This window comes from Grampus griseus (assembly GCF_964374135.1).
Source record: "Grampus griseus genome assembly, chromosome: 16".
NCBI classification, from domain to species: Eukaryota; Metazoa; Chordata; class Mammalia; order Artiodactyla; family Delphinidae; genus Grampus; species Grampus griseus.
The window spans coordinates 13,778,204-13,795,281 of record NC_139010.1 but is presented as its reverse complement, the minus strand read 5'-3'; the positions used below and the strand labels follow the sequence as shown (position 1 = coordinate 13,795,281).

General features: G+C 39.5%; 1 protein-coding gene across 2 annotated transcripts in view; it reads right to left on the bottom strand.

The window, feature by feature from the left end:
* BICC1 (BicC family RNA binding protein 1) overlaps positions 1–17,078 on the bottom strand; it is a gene marked incomplete at its 5' end in the record, with an annotated part of 301,799 nt that overhangs the window by 8,549 nt on the left and 276,172 nt on the right. For both annotated transcript variants that reach the window (XM_082674250.1, XM_082674251.1), the window contains 6 exons: positions 2–101; positions 2,792–2,952; positions 7,153–7,309; positions 13,166–13,320; positions 13,695–13,734; positions 16,831–16,996. In XM_082674250.1, the coding sequence (XP_082530376.1) occupies positions 2–101; positions 2,792–2,952; positions 7,153–7,309; positions 13,166–13,320; positions 13,695–13,734; positions 16,831–16,996 (779 nt within the window). The remainder of the gene's footprint in view (position 1; positions 102–2,791; positions 2,953–7,152; positions 7,310–13,165; positions 13,321–13,694; positions 13,735–16,830; positions 16,997–17,078) is intronic.

The following is a 17,078-nucleotide window of genomic DNA, read 5'->3' as shown; positions in this document are numbered from 1 at the left end:
CCTGAGATTGCAAGCAGCATTTTCCTCCTGGCACCGAAAGTTGTAATTCCCAGCTCCTTCAGATCCTGATCTGTGAGAGTGAGGAACGTCTGAAGATCGATCTGTGGGTGAACAAGTCATCTATAATCAATATATTAAGTATCTTTCTTCTTCAGCATAAATTCTACTCATTGCTATGCTTATTTTATTTATTAATTACGCTCTGCCTACTTTCAAAAAAGAATGGTGAGGACAATACAAACCTAAGGGACAAGAGTTAAGTAATAAAGGTGGTAAAATGAAAGTGATGATTCTAGCAGAAGACTTAATCTAAGCCAGTGATTTACTGCCATGGAGATATAAACTTAGGCATCCTAAGGTCTTAGCATCCTGGCAGCCAGGGCAAAAAGGGAAACAGAAATTGCACAGTTTTGTGATCTGATGAAAGGAAGAATACATACTTGTCCAGAAGAGAGAAAATAATTCTTAGTTTTAGATTCTGACTTGGTTAAGTATATCTCCATAAAAAGAGACTGAATAATACCATAAAGGGTATCTTCCATTGTGTTCTACATAAAAATGATAGCAGAATTCACAGTCTACCTCAGACCCATGACTCACTTTGCTTAACCCAGCAGACTATCTCTGAAAGTGGCATACATGAAGTATTTCTAGCAACAGTATAAATGTACTTCCTGGCAACAATGTGTGAGGGGAAGTAGCCCAAGAATCCCACCGTTCCTTGTGAAGACTGTGTGAGGAACAGAAAGGCAACGGGCTCTGAAGCCAGAGAGACTTGGGTTCAGGTTCTGACTCTGCCATTACTAGTTGTGGGCACTGAGAGTTGACAATCCTATATACCTCACAGGGTTGTTTTGGGCCTCAAATATGATCTTAGATATAATGCAATGTGCCCACCAAAGGGGTAAGATAGTTGGCAGCTACAGTTAGTAATAATGAATACAGACATATCATCTGTGAAAGTTGCTAAATAAATTTCATCCTGGTTACAATATATTAAATCTCACAAGGTTACTTAATGGGGGATTCTTGTTAAGTCATATCTGTATATGAGAAAATATCCTACATAAAGGGAATAGTACCAAATTTCAACAAACCTGAAAACAGTAAAATATACTTTTTATTCAAATTATATAGAAATTAATTTGAAATTTTCTGTTTTGATTTTGAAGGTTACATCCAGATCTTGAAAAACCTTTTCATTTACCATTTATCACAAATCTAGAGCTATGTTTTTTAGAAATTCTGTCCAGTGGAGACTATTTCAGGGATCCTCAAACTCTTTTTAAAGGGCCAGAGAATAACTATTTTAGGGTTAGTGGGCATCCTGTCTCTGTTGCAACTACTCAACTCTGCTGGTTTAGCTTGAAAGCAGCCACAGGCAATATGAGGCAATTGAGTTAGTGTGGCTGTGTTCCAAGGAAACTTTATTTACAAAATTAGGCAGCAGGTCTGCAGGCTGCAGTTCACTGACCCCTGCTCCAGTTAATATTAGATGAAGCCAGTCTGTCGTCTTCCTTTTTGAAGTAACTAGATAAGAAGTACCCATAATAAATTTCTATGCTTCTTCAAATAGGAAATAGAGATTTAAAGCAAACCCAGAATATCACTGAATAACATCTAGTCACTTACTTCTAAAACCTTCTGTGCAAGAGCAAGTTAAAATACCTCAGCCCTGAGCTTCTCAATCAGCCACCTGCATCTAACCAGGAAGACTAAATAAGTAAATGCAGTTCTTTAATGCACTGATGATGAACGTGTTATTCAACTTAGAAAATCCTTGGTTACATGAACACTAATTTAGGTTTAGGGAAAAGAAAACAAAATCATTGTCCTAAAGTCCAAAATACACATGACAACATTTTTCTTGGTGTTAAAGAACAAATAAGTTCAGCAATTAAACTTAAGTTATGGGCAATACATTAGATTTATGATATAAAGTGCCTTATAATAAAAATCTTAGATTATTTACTGATTGATTCATGCCAGGGAATTACTGGCATGTAATCTAACATGAAATGAAGCCCATGAACTAGCATGAACTAGCATGAAACTTGGACCATGTCAGGACTTGAAAAGCAGATACATTTAGAGAACTATTCTAACTTTCTGTTGCCTTGAGTTAGCTGTGCCCTGGTAATATGACAACACAATTAGAAAGAACCACACTTAGGGGCTCTCTTCTTTATGCCAGTGCGTCACAGCCACAGCTGATCAGTCTGGCCAAAATCCACAGTAGAGATGTTTCAGAAGACATCTTAGTTCTGCCTCAGTTCAGGCAAAACCCAAATAGTAAATTAATGAATAAGTTAACATGTATGAAAAGTGCATTATCTTCTGTGAGAACTTCAGTAACATGATTAGGATGGTGTCACAAACAACCATAGTTATTTATCTCAGACGCTGTTATTTACTTTTGAGTGCCACAAATAAAAATAAGAACAGATGAAAGAGTAAAATCTGATTAAATATAGAGTTATTGCTGACCTTAGGGAATTTGTGAATCAAAAGTTCCTATAAATCAAGACACTCATTAGGTCTTTTAGCTAAAACTGATGAAGGTGTTTTTGCAAACACAGCTTCCTACATTTCTGCGATCCTGTGTTTACCGGTTGCACTAAATAAGAAATAAGATGGCGACAATTTCCTTGGAAGCAAAAATAAGCTATGAGACTTGAATAAATGCTCAGCGAAAACACAGTCATAGATAAATGAGTGATTTCATTCTAGAAGTCATCACACACACAACCAAAACAAAGATGCCTGGGAAGATAAATAAATAACCACCGACCTCTTGTTGCTGGAAGACGTCTGTGTATTTGCCCAGGCCCAGTTTGCTGAAGAGCTCAGGGAGGTCAGAGCCTTTGAAAGAGCTGTTCAGGTTACAGCCATTGCTTCCTGTCAGCGAGGAAATGCAGTCCATGTAATTGCTACTGCTGAGATAGTGCTCCGCTGAAAGGCAGAGGAAAGACAGGCCTGAAGTGTAAATGCCCAGGGAGAGCATGGTTTAATTAAAAGTTTTAATCACTCAAATAGTTCAGATTCAGTGTTTTGGGCTGAACAGACCAGTAACTGCAGAAACACAGCAGTCCTTTACTGAAACACTGGCTTTTCATTAAGGAAATGCTGGTTATGGCTTTCAGGGAGGCTCTCCCCATTTAAAAGGTTACACTTGGGAGGGAGCAATTCGGCAACAGGGCCTCCGTAGTTAATAATCATTAAGCATATTCTCCCTGAGCATTCAGGAACATTGGCTCTTCACAACTGATTTGATGTTAATTAAACGAGGAAGTGGAAGCAGGACCCCTAGGACACAATAAAGGTAAGGAAAGTTACAGGCTCCTGTTAGATGCAGGCTGGCCCTCTGTATCCACACTTGTGCTTTTCTGTGGTCAAATAAATACTATGATATTATCACATATAAATCTCATTTCCCTCAAACATAATTGGGCAGTGAGTTCATGAAATAGAGAGTTTCCAAAATTAAGAGTAACATATGAATGAAAAGAATGATGCTGGAGTTCCTGGATTTAACTTACAACAAAAACAAATCCATCTGGGGGAAATTCTAAGACAGCCATGCCGAGCTTTGCCTTGGCTCTGCTACTGATCTGGTGGGCAAAGATTTCTCCATGTTGTCTTTGGTTCTCAGACCCAAGGACATGCAAAGCTGGGTGACAGACTAGTGAGCCACACCAAGTACCTGACCAAATTTTCAAACACTCTTCAGGAGCTGCTTTGGAGAATCTAGCAGAGTCATGCAGCCATTCCTACCACCCTGACCAACAACTGACTCTCATCCATGTGGAAATTCTGTTCTCTTATACTAAAGGTGCAGCTTCAGGGGGGTTCCCAGATTGATGCGGGCAGAGGACACTCACCTAGGTATCAGATCCATCTAGTCTCCTCTGGGATCAGTGCATTCAGCAAATCTAAGAATTTTGTTCTGCATTGCACTGGGTGCCACTAATCACTTTCTCCGGTTGTTTTCATCTCCCAATTGAGAAATCCTACATATGTTTCAACTGGAAGGAATTTCTTTTTTTTTCTTTTTTTTTGCGGTACGCGGGCCTCTCACTGTTGCGACCTCTCCCGTTGCGACATGCAGGCTCAGTGGCCATGGCTCACGGGCTCAGTTGCTCTGTGGCATGTGGGATCCTCCCGGACCGGGGCACGAACCCACGTCCCCAGCATCGGCAGGCGGACTCTCAACCACTGCACCACCAGGGAAGCCCAGAAGGAATTTCTTGATAAGGTTTCTCTTTCTTTTAAAAACAGGTATTTTATCTCTTGTAGGAAGAATGTGTAGCGAAAAGGACCCAGGACCAAGCCCTGATGCGCTGAGCCCTGGAACACTCCACCAATTGAAGGTAAGGCCCCAGAGTCACCAAAAAAGACTGAGGAGGAATGACCAGTTAGGTACCGGTTTGAGGGTGACACAAAGCAGAGTATGATGAGCACACTGGAGTGACCACTGGACTTGACAACACAGAGGTTACTGTCAGGCTGACCACATAATTTACTGTCCGAATGCTAAATTTACTTTCTTCGAGGCAAAAAAAAAAAAAAGAGGGAGTTACTGAGGAATTACAGTGGAACAACTGGTGAAACAGGGATACCCAGAGAAAACCTAGACATTGGTGACCTTGACATGGGTGACCTTGACATGGGTGTCAAGAGAACTTTTCTAAAGCTTTGTTGTTTAGTACACTAGCCATTGGCAACATGTGGTTATTGAGCACCTAAAATGTGCTAGTGTGGATTAAAAATGCACTCTAAGTGTGAAATGCCACACACCGTATTTAAAGACAGTACAAAGACAGGGTAAAATATCTTTACATTGATTACTTGTTTAAATGATGATAATTTATATACGTTGAGTTAAGCAAAGAGATCAGCAAAAAGTGAAAAAATATTTTAAAATATTCTTAGTGATAAATATTTATTATGGTACACAACTTTTTTTTACATTTCTTCTCATCTTAACTACTTATAGTATCCATATTCTCTTTTAACTCCCTAGGCTCTTAAAACATCGGACAAAGGCCAAGGAACAGTGCTTTTTTAATCAATCTTTTTTAATTAATGAATCCCCTATCTTAACCCTAATCCTGAATTTCAATGCAGCTAAGTCACACAGTCAATTTTAATCATCCAGGATTCAGTGCAGGGAAAGGGGATAAAGATAGAAGAAGAGAGGCGCAAAGCTAATTGATGCTGGAATATAAAACGGAGATCATTTCCACCCCGAGATGTGCACCTGGCACCAGCCTGCCTCTCAGCTCCATTGTCCTGTCAGCAGTAGAGGACCTAGCCCAGGACTAACAGGAAGACTCCAGGATACTACTGACAGTACGCCTGGGAATGAAAGAGTTGACCATGCTTTCTTATTTAGACTTGGCCGACCCCATGACTGGTCTTTTCAAATCTGAGACTCTTGACAACATGGCCCACTTGATTGATGGTAACAACTGGCTGTTACTGTTTACTAGGCTCATTTAGATTGCCTTTCTCCAAGTATTCTTCAAATACTCCAGGGTATGTGTTTCAGGAGTCCAGATTCATCAAAAACCCTGAAATAAGGCATTAGGGGAATATCTTGTGATTACTGTGTCAGTTCTTGTCTGTTTACCTATTTATACAGACATGTGGGTGCTGTTACAGACACAGCCACTGGACTCGTGCTGCATCTTAATCATATTTGTTCAAAGCCTATGCTTTAAACGTTTTTTTCCCTGATACTTTCAGTTAGCTACATCTTGTCATCTTGAAAAATCTTGCTGTTCACCTTTGGTAGCCAAAGGTGACTGGGCAGACTTCTATTGTCTAAGATACTAATTTGATCACATTCTGCTCAACTCCTTTACATCCCTGCCTTTTCCACATCATTCTGATGTTTGTGTGTGCATGACTCATTCGTATATTCATTCCACAAACACTTACCAAGCGCCTGCTAGGTGTCAGACACTGTTAGACATCTGAGAAGAAATAATAAGTTAAGAAAGAAGGCACAGCCTCCTGTTAGTGGGATTGTAAATTGATGAAGACGCTATGGGAAACAGTATGGAGATTCCTCAAAAAATTAAAAATAGAATTGCCATATCCAGCAATTTCACTTCTATTTACCCAAAGAAAACAAAACACTAATTCAAAAGGATATATGCACCCTATGTCCACTGCAGCATTATTTGCAACAGTCAAGATATGAATGCAACCTAAGTGTCCATCAACAGATGAACGGATAAAGAAAAGGTGGTGTGTGTGTGTGTGTGTGTGTGTGTGTGTGTGTATATATATATATACACACACACACACACACAATGGAATATTAGTCATAAAAGAAAATGAAATCTTGCCATGTGCGACAACTTGGAGGGATCTAGAGGGTATTTTGGTAAGTGAAGTAAGTCAGAAAGAGAAAGGCAAATGCTGTATGATCTCACTCATATGTGGAATCCAAAGACAAAAACAAAACAAAGTGAAAACAGACTCACAGATACAGAGAACAAAGGGTGGTTGCCAGAGGGGAAGTGGGGGTGGGAGTGAGATGAAGGGGATTAAGAGGTGCAAACCTCCTTAGTTATAAAATAAATAAGCTACAGGAGTGACACACACAGCGTAAGGAATATGGTCAGTAATATTGTAATACCTGTACAGAAACAAACAGTTACTAGACTTATCGTGGCGATCATTTCATAATGCCTGCAAACGTAAAATCACTAGGCAGTACACCTGAAACTAACATGATATTGTACACCAACTGTATTTCAATTAAGAAAAAAGAAAGAAGGCACAGCCTAAAAGAATGCTCGGCACATGGGCACTTAAATAAGTGTTTATTGCATGAATGTAGTCCCTGACCTGTGGAGCTCAAATTCTACAGGAAAAGACAGTTATGTAAGTAAGTAATTGTACTTCAGTACGACAAATGCTAAAATGAAAGCATATACAAAATGCAGTGAAAGCAGAGAACGATGTGCCCTGCTTCACTGGAAAAAAACAGGGAAGGCTTCTCAGAAGAGGTGGCCTGTGAGTAATCCAAAACACTTGAAGGCCTAGAGTCCGGAGTTGATACTCGAACATTACCCTAAACCAGCTAAACAAATTCCAAGCTGATGACATCGAAAAATATGATGAAAAGTCAAAGCTCACTTGATTTGTTCTGTTTACGCTTGGGGCTGCCAATAGAAGCTGCAAATTCACTATGACTTGCGGGTCCTATTCCATTTCGGTCTCTCCAGTTATCAGATTCGCTTCCACTTCCCAGGTGTTCACGACTGTTGGACCTCGAGAGGGACATTGATGAACCCTGAAAACAATCAAAGCCAGATAAGGAAATGTTTAATAAGGTAGGTTTCCCGGGGTGGGAGGAGAAAAGAATACACATTAGACAACTTATCATTTATTTCGATTGCTGGCCAATGCAGTTACCCACGAATGCTGATTCTCAAGAAGAGGCTATGGGACCTGTCTATAGTCTTTGTCTTCCAGCTACCAAGGACACTTGGAAATACACAGTGAGGTGTTTTTCCTTCATTATGAGGGAGCTGATGATGAGGGCGCCCAGAGGAGTTCTGAGAGCCCCCAGTATAAAGATTCATTCCTGTAAGATTTAGAGGATTCCTATTTTGGGGAACAAGGCAAATCCTCCATCTGGTATAGCAGAGATTCTCTGCCTTGTATCACAAAGGACCAGTAGGGAAGCGGGGCAGCTACACCCAATGCTTTGACAGGAATCGAGCTCCCAGGCTCACAAGAGTGGAAGGGTGGAGAGGAATCTGGCATTATGTCCTGTGTTAACTCTCAAATAAGTGCATGATCTCTCCAACAAATTACAAGTACCTGGAAATTTTAACTTTTTTAATTCCCCCAAATCAAAATAAAAATAGTAATTTAAAAGATATCACAGTTTGCACTGAACTTGCATTTACTCAGTCTTTATTCATTTATTTAATCACTGTATTACAGGTACCATACTTTGTACTATATCTACAGTATTAAAGTTAAGATTCTCTGGTTCTAAAAGTTTTATGTTTACTGGGTAATTCCAAGAGAATCATTTACTCTTCAGGTCACTAAACTCACTTAATTCAATCCCGCAGCAGCATAACCACAGCTGACCGTACGGGGCTGTAATGCTTCTTTCTTCAGGGCAGCATAATACCACTCTGGAGGCTTTCTACCTACCTCACTGTAGCCATTGTAGGATCTTCCTCCCCTTTTCTACTCCAAATGTCAGATTACCCTGGGACTTGGTCCCCGCATTCGTATCATCTCGCTCTACACTTTCTCCTTGAGTAATCAGTAATCGCAACCTCTGTCAAGGCTTAACAACAGCCATGACTCAAATTTTTACCTCTGGGTTTGAATTCCCTACTGAAATTCAGCATCACAGAGCTGCCAATCTGACACCTCCATTTTACTGTCTCACAGGTATTTTAAACTTAGAGTGCTTGAAATCGTATTGTTGATGACCATCTCCCCAGCTGCACCCAAACCCGCCCCTCTCCCAGAATTCCTAAATCTCAGTGGCGACCATTCATCCAGTTGCTCAAGCCAAACTTCAGAGAGTCATATTCGTTCCTCCTGCCCTCACTACATCCAATCTATCAGTTACTTTTATCAATGTCATATCTAAACATACCCCAAATCTACCTACTTTTCTCCATCTCCACGACTGTCAACAATAGCCTCCTTAATGGACATTTTGATTCTATCTTGCCTCCCACCCCAATAATCCATTTTCCATGAAGCAACTAGGTTTTTTTTTAAATGCAAACTAGAACAAAATCATGCCTCTCATAAGTATAAAGTCTTTCCATGCTTTTCTAGTACTTTACCATGGGCTGAGGTGCTCCGTAACTGAGTCTCTGCCTCCCTCTCCAACCTTATCTTCAATGTTCCACCACCCCATCCACCTTCTGCTCCATGAACTTACCAGTCTGTTCTGACTTCAAGATGATAATGCCAGCTATTTCCCCGGCCTAATACTCTTTTCCTAGATCTTCACGAGGCTGGCCCTTTCTTGCCATCTAGGTCTTACCTTAAACATCATTTGCTCATTAAAGCCAGCTAAGACTACCCAATATAAAGCAGCCTCTGTTTCACATTTATCAGGGACTTTTATTCCTTAATGCCTTCTTGTTAACTTGTTACATGTTTCTTTCTACCCACCAAAAAGAAAGCTCTGTCCATGAAAGGAAGAATCTATATTCAAGCATTGTATCTCTAGTGTCTAGAATTGTGTCTGAAACACAGAAGGTCCTTAATAATAAATACTTGCAGAATACTGGATCTCACAGATACCTTTTCGAACATCTATGGGATCCCCTTTGCTGAACTGTGGGAAGGGGCATAGGGAAAGGAAGGCTCCTAAGACCAAATAAATGGCCTTTTTCAATTAAAACCATCTTTAACATTATACTTCAACCTATCCCATGAAGCAAGGGAAATAAGAACATGCTCAAAATTGGTAATTACCAGAAGCATTAATGAATTATTATGTAGTATTTCTATATATTTTAAAACTTCCGTATCTAAACTCTTTTTGAGTACAAAAAAACCACTCATCTGAGATCTAAGCTGATTTAATTCACACAGCTATATCAGACCTGGCTAAACGATGTTTTCTAAAAACATTAAGTAAAACATAATCTTTTGATATTTATTACTTCGTTATCTACTAACTAGAGTATCACGAAGAGCAGCTCACCTCCACTCTTATGTCTGTAAGACTTACAATAACCAGACAACCTCATTACTCTTAGTGCTGGGGAAATTAAAAACCATTTTTTGATTCCCAATGCAGGTTTTATTTGCTCCAGAGAATATGTAACCATTCCTAATGCCTTTAAGAGATGACTAGCAAAAAGAAAAGGAAAATCCCAAACCTTTTGTAGTTCTGTTGATGTGACAAAAATATTGCAGGTCAAGTAGCCTTTTGTTTGACCTTTGCTGTCCCAGTATATCATCAAGTGGATAGGGTCATACTTTTGAGTCTTGAAGAAAACAAAAATAAGCCTCAAGCTACCTAACTTCTTCTCTAAAGGAGCTCTTTGGAAAAGGCTAATTTCTCAAAAATGCCTTAACACTGGAAACAACTGCTCAAATCTGGCTTCTCAGAAATCTGAACAAGATGTTCAAAGCCTCGGTTTCTTGCCTTAAGCAAGCTTCCCAGCGCAGGAAACTCATGTGCCTTGATCCCAACACACCGAACAGCCCTCACCCATCAGGACCTACTGGCTAAGTGTGCTTCTCTAGAGCAGCATTCTACTTGTCTATTTGGTTTTGTTTTTCTTTGGAAAAGATTAAGGAAAAAGAGTGTTTCTAGCTACCCTCCAATTTAAAAATAGTGCTACAAGCAGAGATGTGGTCAATCTTTTAATAAAAATTGTTTAAGTTCTCTTCACTTTTCCCCAGGTCCTTCTCAACTCAACCCTGTCCCTGTGTTCTAACCCAAAGAAACAATCTTCACTAATTGCCCAGTTTTTAATCCCTCTGAGCTATAACAGAATAAAGAGAAGGGCAGGCACCTGCAGATAGCAGCTGCTTCAGAATATCAGATCACGCTGTGTAAGGGCCCTTTCACCTCCTTTCAATGGCTTTCGGATGCATGAAGAAAAGTTCAAGTCCTACACACCTGGAAGAATCTAGAACCATTCCCTAAGAAAGCTTGGTTATATTTCATCATCAGCAGTGTTTAAAGGGACCGTGAATAAAAGCAGGTAACGTGGTGAATGCCCTTGCACTGATCTCGCTGGTTACATCCTCTCCCCTACCTTTCAATGTGAATGAGCTGTTAGACATTAGCCAGGAAGGTAGAACAGGCTAGCCCAAGAAAGCCAAAGCAAAGAAAAGCCACAGGAGGGGATTCAGCCACTGAGTCAGGACCCCGCACGTTCCTGCCCACAGAAAGTGGTCTACTTGTCCTTGGACAAGTGCCAGAGCAGAAGAGTCTTTCAGCTTCTGACGTGATTTCTGTGCCATCCCCCTTATGTTACGTCCCTGTAGAGCACTGTTTCCAGAAGGGAGGCTGCGTCAGAAACAGACTAGACTTTGGCTGAAAATGTGGATTACTGGTTCCTGCTGGCTCCCTCCCTGATGAGTGGAGATCCTGGGGGAAGAATTCGCATTTTTAAGCACCCCAAATGATTCTTATGTCTTTTAAGGTACACTAACATGGCTCTAGAGCATTTATATATTGCCTTGCTACGTACCCTCTTGAGTTAAACCATTAGGAAGAGGAGTATAAAGAAACTTTGTAAAATGAATTCAAGTCCTCTCTCTGACAACTACTACCATGACCTCAAGTAAGACACTTAACTGATCTGGGCCCCTTTCCCTCACTGGGAGTTTCTAGGTATCAAATAAGCTTGTGGATGAAAGTGTACCATATAAACCCACAAAAAAATAAATGAGTGTGATCTGATAATTATTACTAGCACATTATGTGTTCATGTAACACTCTAAGGTATTCCTTTGGATATAAAACGCATATCTAGTTTGAATGTGCAGAAATACTTCCAGCAATAAGCATTCATATATGTATATGAACACATCTTTCATTGGGCTCTTGGTTTCCTTCAGGGTAAAGTTCTTCAGTGGAAATAACAGTAGCTGCTAAATATTGCTGAGAACTTCCTGCACACCACGCTGAGCACTGGATGCCCTCTCCCACATCATCCTGAAACAACTGCAATGAGGAAATGGGCTCAGAGGTGTGAAGTCACTCATCAAAGCTGTACATGTGTCGGTGGTAGCTGTCAGGCCCCACAGCCCCTGCACCTGACAACTACGTTATTAGAATGATCATCATTTCAACCTGTCACACTACTGGTCTTTGAGAAGAGAAGTGAATTAGCATTTCTGAAGTGAAATATTTCATCTCTGGAACTACAGAAACACAATCAACCGCCTAACACTCCACTCCACCAAAGGTGAGGGTGAGCAGAATGGAAGCCTGCAGTATTCAATACATCAGTGGAAGCCTAAGAATTAGCACAGCAGTTTTAAGGTCTCTGCCAGTGAAAGGAGATGTTTATTTTCTCTCAAAGCTACAATGGCAGAAAGAGGGGTGTACCTCCTAGAGCCTCAAATTTTTCACAATGGTTCCTACATTCTAGCTGCTGACAGTAACTTCAATCTTTAAATACAGCCAGCTAGGTCGCTACTTTAAGTCTGACAATGAAATTCACAGGAGACTGTTCTTTTTAGTATTTCAATAGTATTTTCTTTTTCACTGACTCAGAGAGACAAAGGAAAAAATGTCATGTTTGCTTCTGCCTTTCATCAACATTCTAATTTATTACAAAGAAAACGGGTGGAGAAAAGAAGGTCAATCTACAAATGCTAGTTATTAGACTAACCCTTAACCACTATTTGTTTTTCAGCCTACAGTGTTCTGGTTGAACACTGTGATTCTTGGATTAATCATTTTCATCCACGTTTGAGTTTGCACAGCCTCACCAGTAGTGTGTGTGCACGTGCTCTAACTCCACCCCACTCGCAAAAGGCTTACAGCCAAAATCTGACACTCTCCAACTGAAAAGGCCTTGCCGAGTGAGTCGTACAGCCTAGCTGAGAAGCAAGGAACCCTGGATCTCTTCTCCACGTGGTGAGGATACCAGCTTCCCAGTCTCACTCTGAGCTACAGCCAACGTCGAGGAAGCATAACCGTTTGGAGCTCTCGTTTGTGATACTTCCTGCTGTGTTCCTGGCACATGTGAACACACTGAATTTTTAACTCATATCTGAGAACTTGTTTTTGTTGTTGGATACTTGCCTTTTCCTCCTATGGTGGGCTTGCGAGTGATACCCTTGGATAAAGGGATTCTTTATACATTTTTTATGGAATGTTACATCTGTCCTTTGCTTAATCTCAGCCCTGCTCTATCACTTATGACACTCTCCCCCTAACAAAAACAAGTTTATCCAAATTTACACCTCCTTCACAGCTGATCAACAACTGTGAGAGAAGACGCATAAAAGATCATAATATATTGGATTGTATCAATTTCATAGCAATACGTTTACAGGAATAGAAATGAAAACAAATCACCATTAATAGATTGTCCTTACATAAATAGAGAATGGGAGAGGAGAGAAGATTGTTCTCTTCTGCTGAGAGAACAGACAGGAAGAATAGGTAGGGCATGACTCTACAAACCTCAAAAGTGGTTGTCATTGTGGGCTTATAGGACACATGGTTGGCCCTTCTCAGCTCCTTGATAGTTTCAGCGGGCATGGATTTAGAAAACCCGAGGCCACTCCAGGTATTTGTGGGTGTTCTGACCTCCGTCACCACCGGTTTCTTTAACATAGCTTTGGAAAACAGAACATAAAACAAATGCTTGGTATTTTTAATGAATTTCTTAAATAAGATATTGATGAGTATTGTTTCTTTGATATATGTAAAGAAATTATCACTGAATATTATTTCTTAACACAAAAGGCCTTAAAATATCCTCATAAAACATTTTATACAAAGTAGTGGTAAACTTTAAAATGATACATTATTTTTAATTGATCTAATGCTAATCTACTCAACCTCAACAAAGTTTGTGCAACTTGAACGTAAACATTCTGGGATTCCTTTTATGAAGGTCCAATTTCTCAGTTCAACATCAACACTGAAAAACCTTTTATGTGTTTACTGAAAAAAAAATCAAAGTATAGATCATTAACGTGTCACATACCTTTGGTTGCTAATAACTTTTTCTGTTCATAGTCAAATGCCTGAAAAAAAAAAAACAGAGAGAAAATATCTTTATTGTCAGTCTATCCAAATGTTATGCCAATACTTCATGAAAAGATTTTGACTACAGCCCATGAATCTGCCTGGGGCAAATGCTCAGCTCTGCACCAGAATGTGACAGTAATCCATGCAAGTCTGATAAACTGAAACATGTTTTCAAAACTAATTCATTGGGCTTCCCTGGTGGCGCAGTGGTTGAGAGGCCGCCTGCTGATACAGGGGACGCGGGTTCGTGCCCCGGTCCGGGAAGATCCCACATGCCGCAGAGCGGCTGGGCCCGTGAGCCATGGCCGCTGAGCCTGCAAGTCCGGAGCCTGTGCTCCGCAATGGGAGAGGCCACAACAGTGAGAGGCCCGTGTACTGCAAAAACAAACAAACAAACAAAAAAAAAACCTAATTCATTATAATAATAAAGTACTACTTCCAACTTTAAGTCATGACAGTGACAAAAGTTAGAAATTTTCCTTCAAAAAGAAAAAAATTCCTATTTACTATGAAATATTTAACACACCAGGACCAATATATGCTAACGTATAGTGAATAACCTAATAACAGTTATGCTAAGTTTCAAAATAATGCATTATCAGAATGCTTAAGCAGTATAGTAAAATTAAACCTAAATAAAAATATAAACCTAAATTTAAAAAATAAAACTTAGTTATCTTTTATTGCACAGGACTAGGATGGCACCATTTATTCTTCCCATTCACATTGAATAAGTGACTATGACACAGTCGGATCTACATAGGGACCAAGGCAGGTCATTTTGAAGAAAGAAGTCCAGATATAGCTACATCTCAAATGCTAACCCAGGGTTCTCAACTCGCCAATTCAGGAACTGGCTTAGACTTGATTTAAGAATGTCTCTTGTAATAAACTGTAACGGAAAAGAATTTTTAAAAAAGTATATAGATATATACATATATGTATAACCAAAATCGCTTTGTTGTACAACTGAAACTAACACAATATTGTAAATCAACTATACTTCAATAAGTTAAAAAAAAAAAAAAGAATGTCTCAAAGGCCTATCAGATAGGTCAAGAACCCACTGGCAAGAGCTCTTTGGACCTTCCTCCCAGGAGGACTATACCATCATATGTAGGGTGTCCATATAATTTATGGTCTGAAACAGGATACTTCTGAAAGTGAAATATACTACAAATGATTAGGCCAAAATAATAAAAGTAAACAGGCTGACCTAGACCAACCAGAAGGAACATGGCAGTAAATTGGGAGAGTCAGATTTTTAGATAACGCAGTTTGATAATGTTTTTGAAATCCTAGGTCTAAAATGATTCTGGGAGGTAAAATCAACTTGTAATGACTTCTAAGGGCAAGATGTGGGGAGATGCTAAAGTTACTTGTTCAGTAAATATTTATTGAGTGCCTTCTGGCTAAAGGGACTGTGCTGCACTTTGTGTAAGAACATTACAATGAATCAAAAATAATCTATAGCCTCAAATCATAGAGAGGCTTAGCAGGGGTGAGTAAGAAAAATAACCACAAAATAAATTAGAAAGTGAGATAAGTGTGAAGAAAGAGCTGGAGATATAGAAGTCCAAGAATGATCAGGAAACAGAGATCATCTTCAGCTATAAAGCAATCAGGGAAGTCTTCAAACTATTATCATTGATTTCCTGGTGATTTTAAGAGTCACTTCTTCACTAATGGCGTAAATACATCTATTTAAATTGAAACTCTATCACCAAGAACATTTACATCCATCCTAAAAGAAAGGAACATGAAAGTGGTTCACTATAGGTATATACCCGATGGAAAAGACGAGAATCACAAGATGGATGAAAACCATAAAGGGATCATAAAGGAATTTGATACTTCTTAGATGAGAGAACTTTAATTTATAATAACTGAAAATAAATCCGCCAGAGAAAATGTAATGTCTTTTTTTCTAACTTTGCACTTTATAAAGGCTATGGCTTTTGTAAAAAACATTCATCTAAAAATTCTTGAAAATGTTCAAATGCAAAGGATTAGAAAAACAGACAAGCAGGATTGTACTGTAGTTTTCACTGGAATTACAGAAGTATGATTTAGTCCCATGAATTAATTTCTTTGACATATCTGTGACAACTTCTTTATTTCTACGATTTTGTGAAGTTTTTCCCTTTTTCGAAAGTGGGGGGAAGGGAGATGATAAATCTCTTACTACAAAGTAGGTAAGTCTACCCAGTAATTCAGACACTGAAATCAAATGTTTAGAGGCATCTCTAAAAGCACAAAATCCTTATCTTTCATATTGTGATCTATATGAAAATCAGATTTCTGAATTTCATGATCAATAGCCTATTTTGAGTAATTAGCCTAATACTTTGAAAATGGATATAGAGAAAATCCCTGCTGAGGAAATTGTTCAAAATAATCATAAAAATCTGTGAACCAACATAACCATCAATAATATTTAGCATCTCCTTTCAAAACACTAAAGCTTTACATTAGTTATTTTCATAACTAAGGAACACCAAATTTGTCTTCTCCATTTCACAGATAGAAGAATATTATATCTATTTATCCAAGAGTATGTCATGAGATAGTAAATGTTTAGAAATAACAGTTCTCATATTTATCTACATTTTTTTTAAACAGATGAAAAATGTATTTGCATAAGACACAGTGACATAGACCATGTCACTTCTAATATTATATTTTAAAGACTTCTTCTCAAACTAAATCCTGCATTTCATTTTTTTTTTTTTTTGCGGTACATGGGCCTGTCACTGTTGTGGCCTCTCCCGTTGCGGAGCACAGGCTCCGGACGCGCAGGTTCAGCGGCCATGGCTCACGGGCCCAGCCACGCCGCGGCATGTGGGATCTTCCCGGACCAGGGCACGAACCCGTGTCCCCTGCATCGGCAGGTGGACTCTCAACCACTGCGCCACCAGGGAAGCCCTGCATTTCATTTTTAATGTTTATAACAAAACCAATTCCTAACTACTGCATATATATTTAAATTTAATTTCTGGTCTACTGCTAAAAGCTCACTGAATTCCCCATTCCCCAACCTAGGCAGCCTACATTTGGATGACTTGTCCATTTTTTTTTTTTTTTATCATTACCTGCATGTTGACATATGATGGCCGTGGGGCAAGGCGGGCCCTTTCATTGTTCTGCTGGGCAGCGGCAGCCCTCTCTGCAGCACGCTCACTCCCTGGAGCCTTCTTGTCAGCCAAAGGGCTTTCTGCAGTACTCAGCTCAGGCTCTGAGAGCAACCTGTCAGTGCTGCTGTGAAAGAGAGTTTGGGATTGAACACTCCACCATTACATACAAATGTAGCACACATTTCCTAGGTGCCACATTGACTATG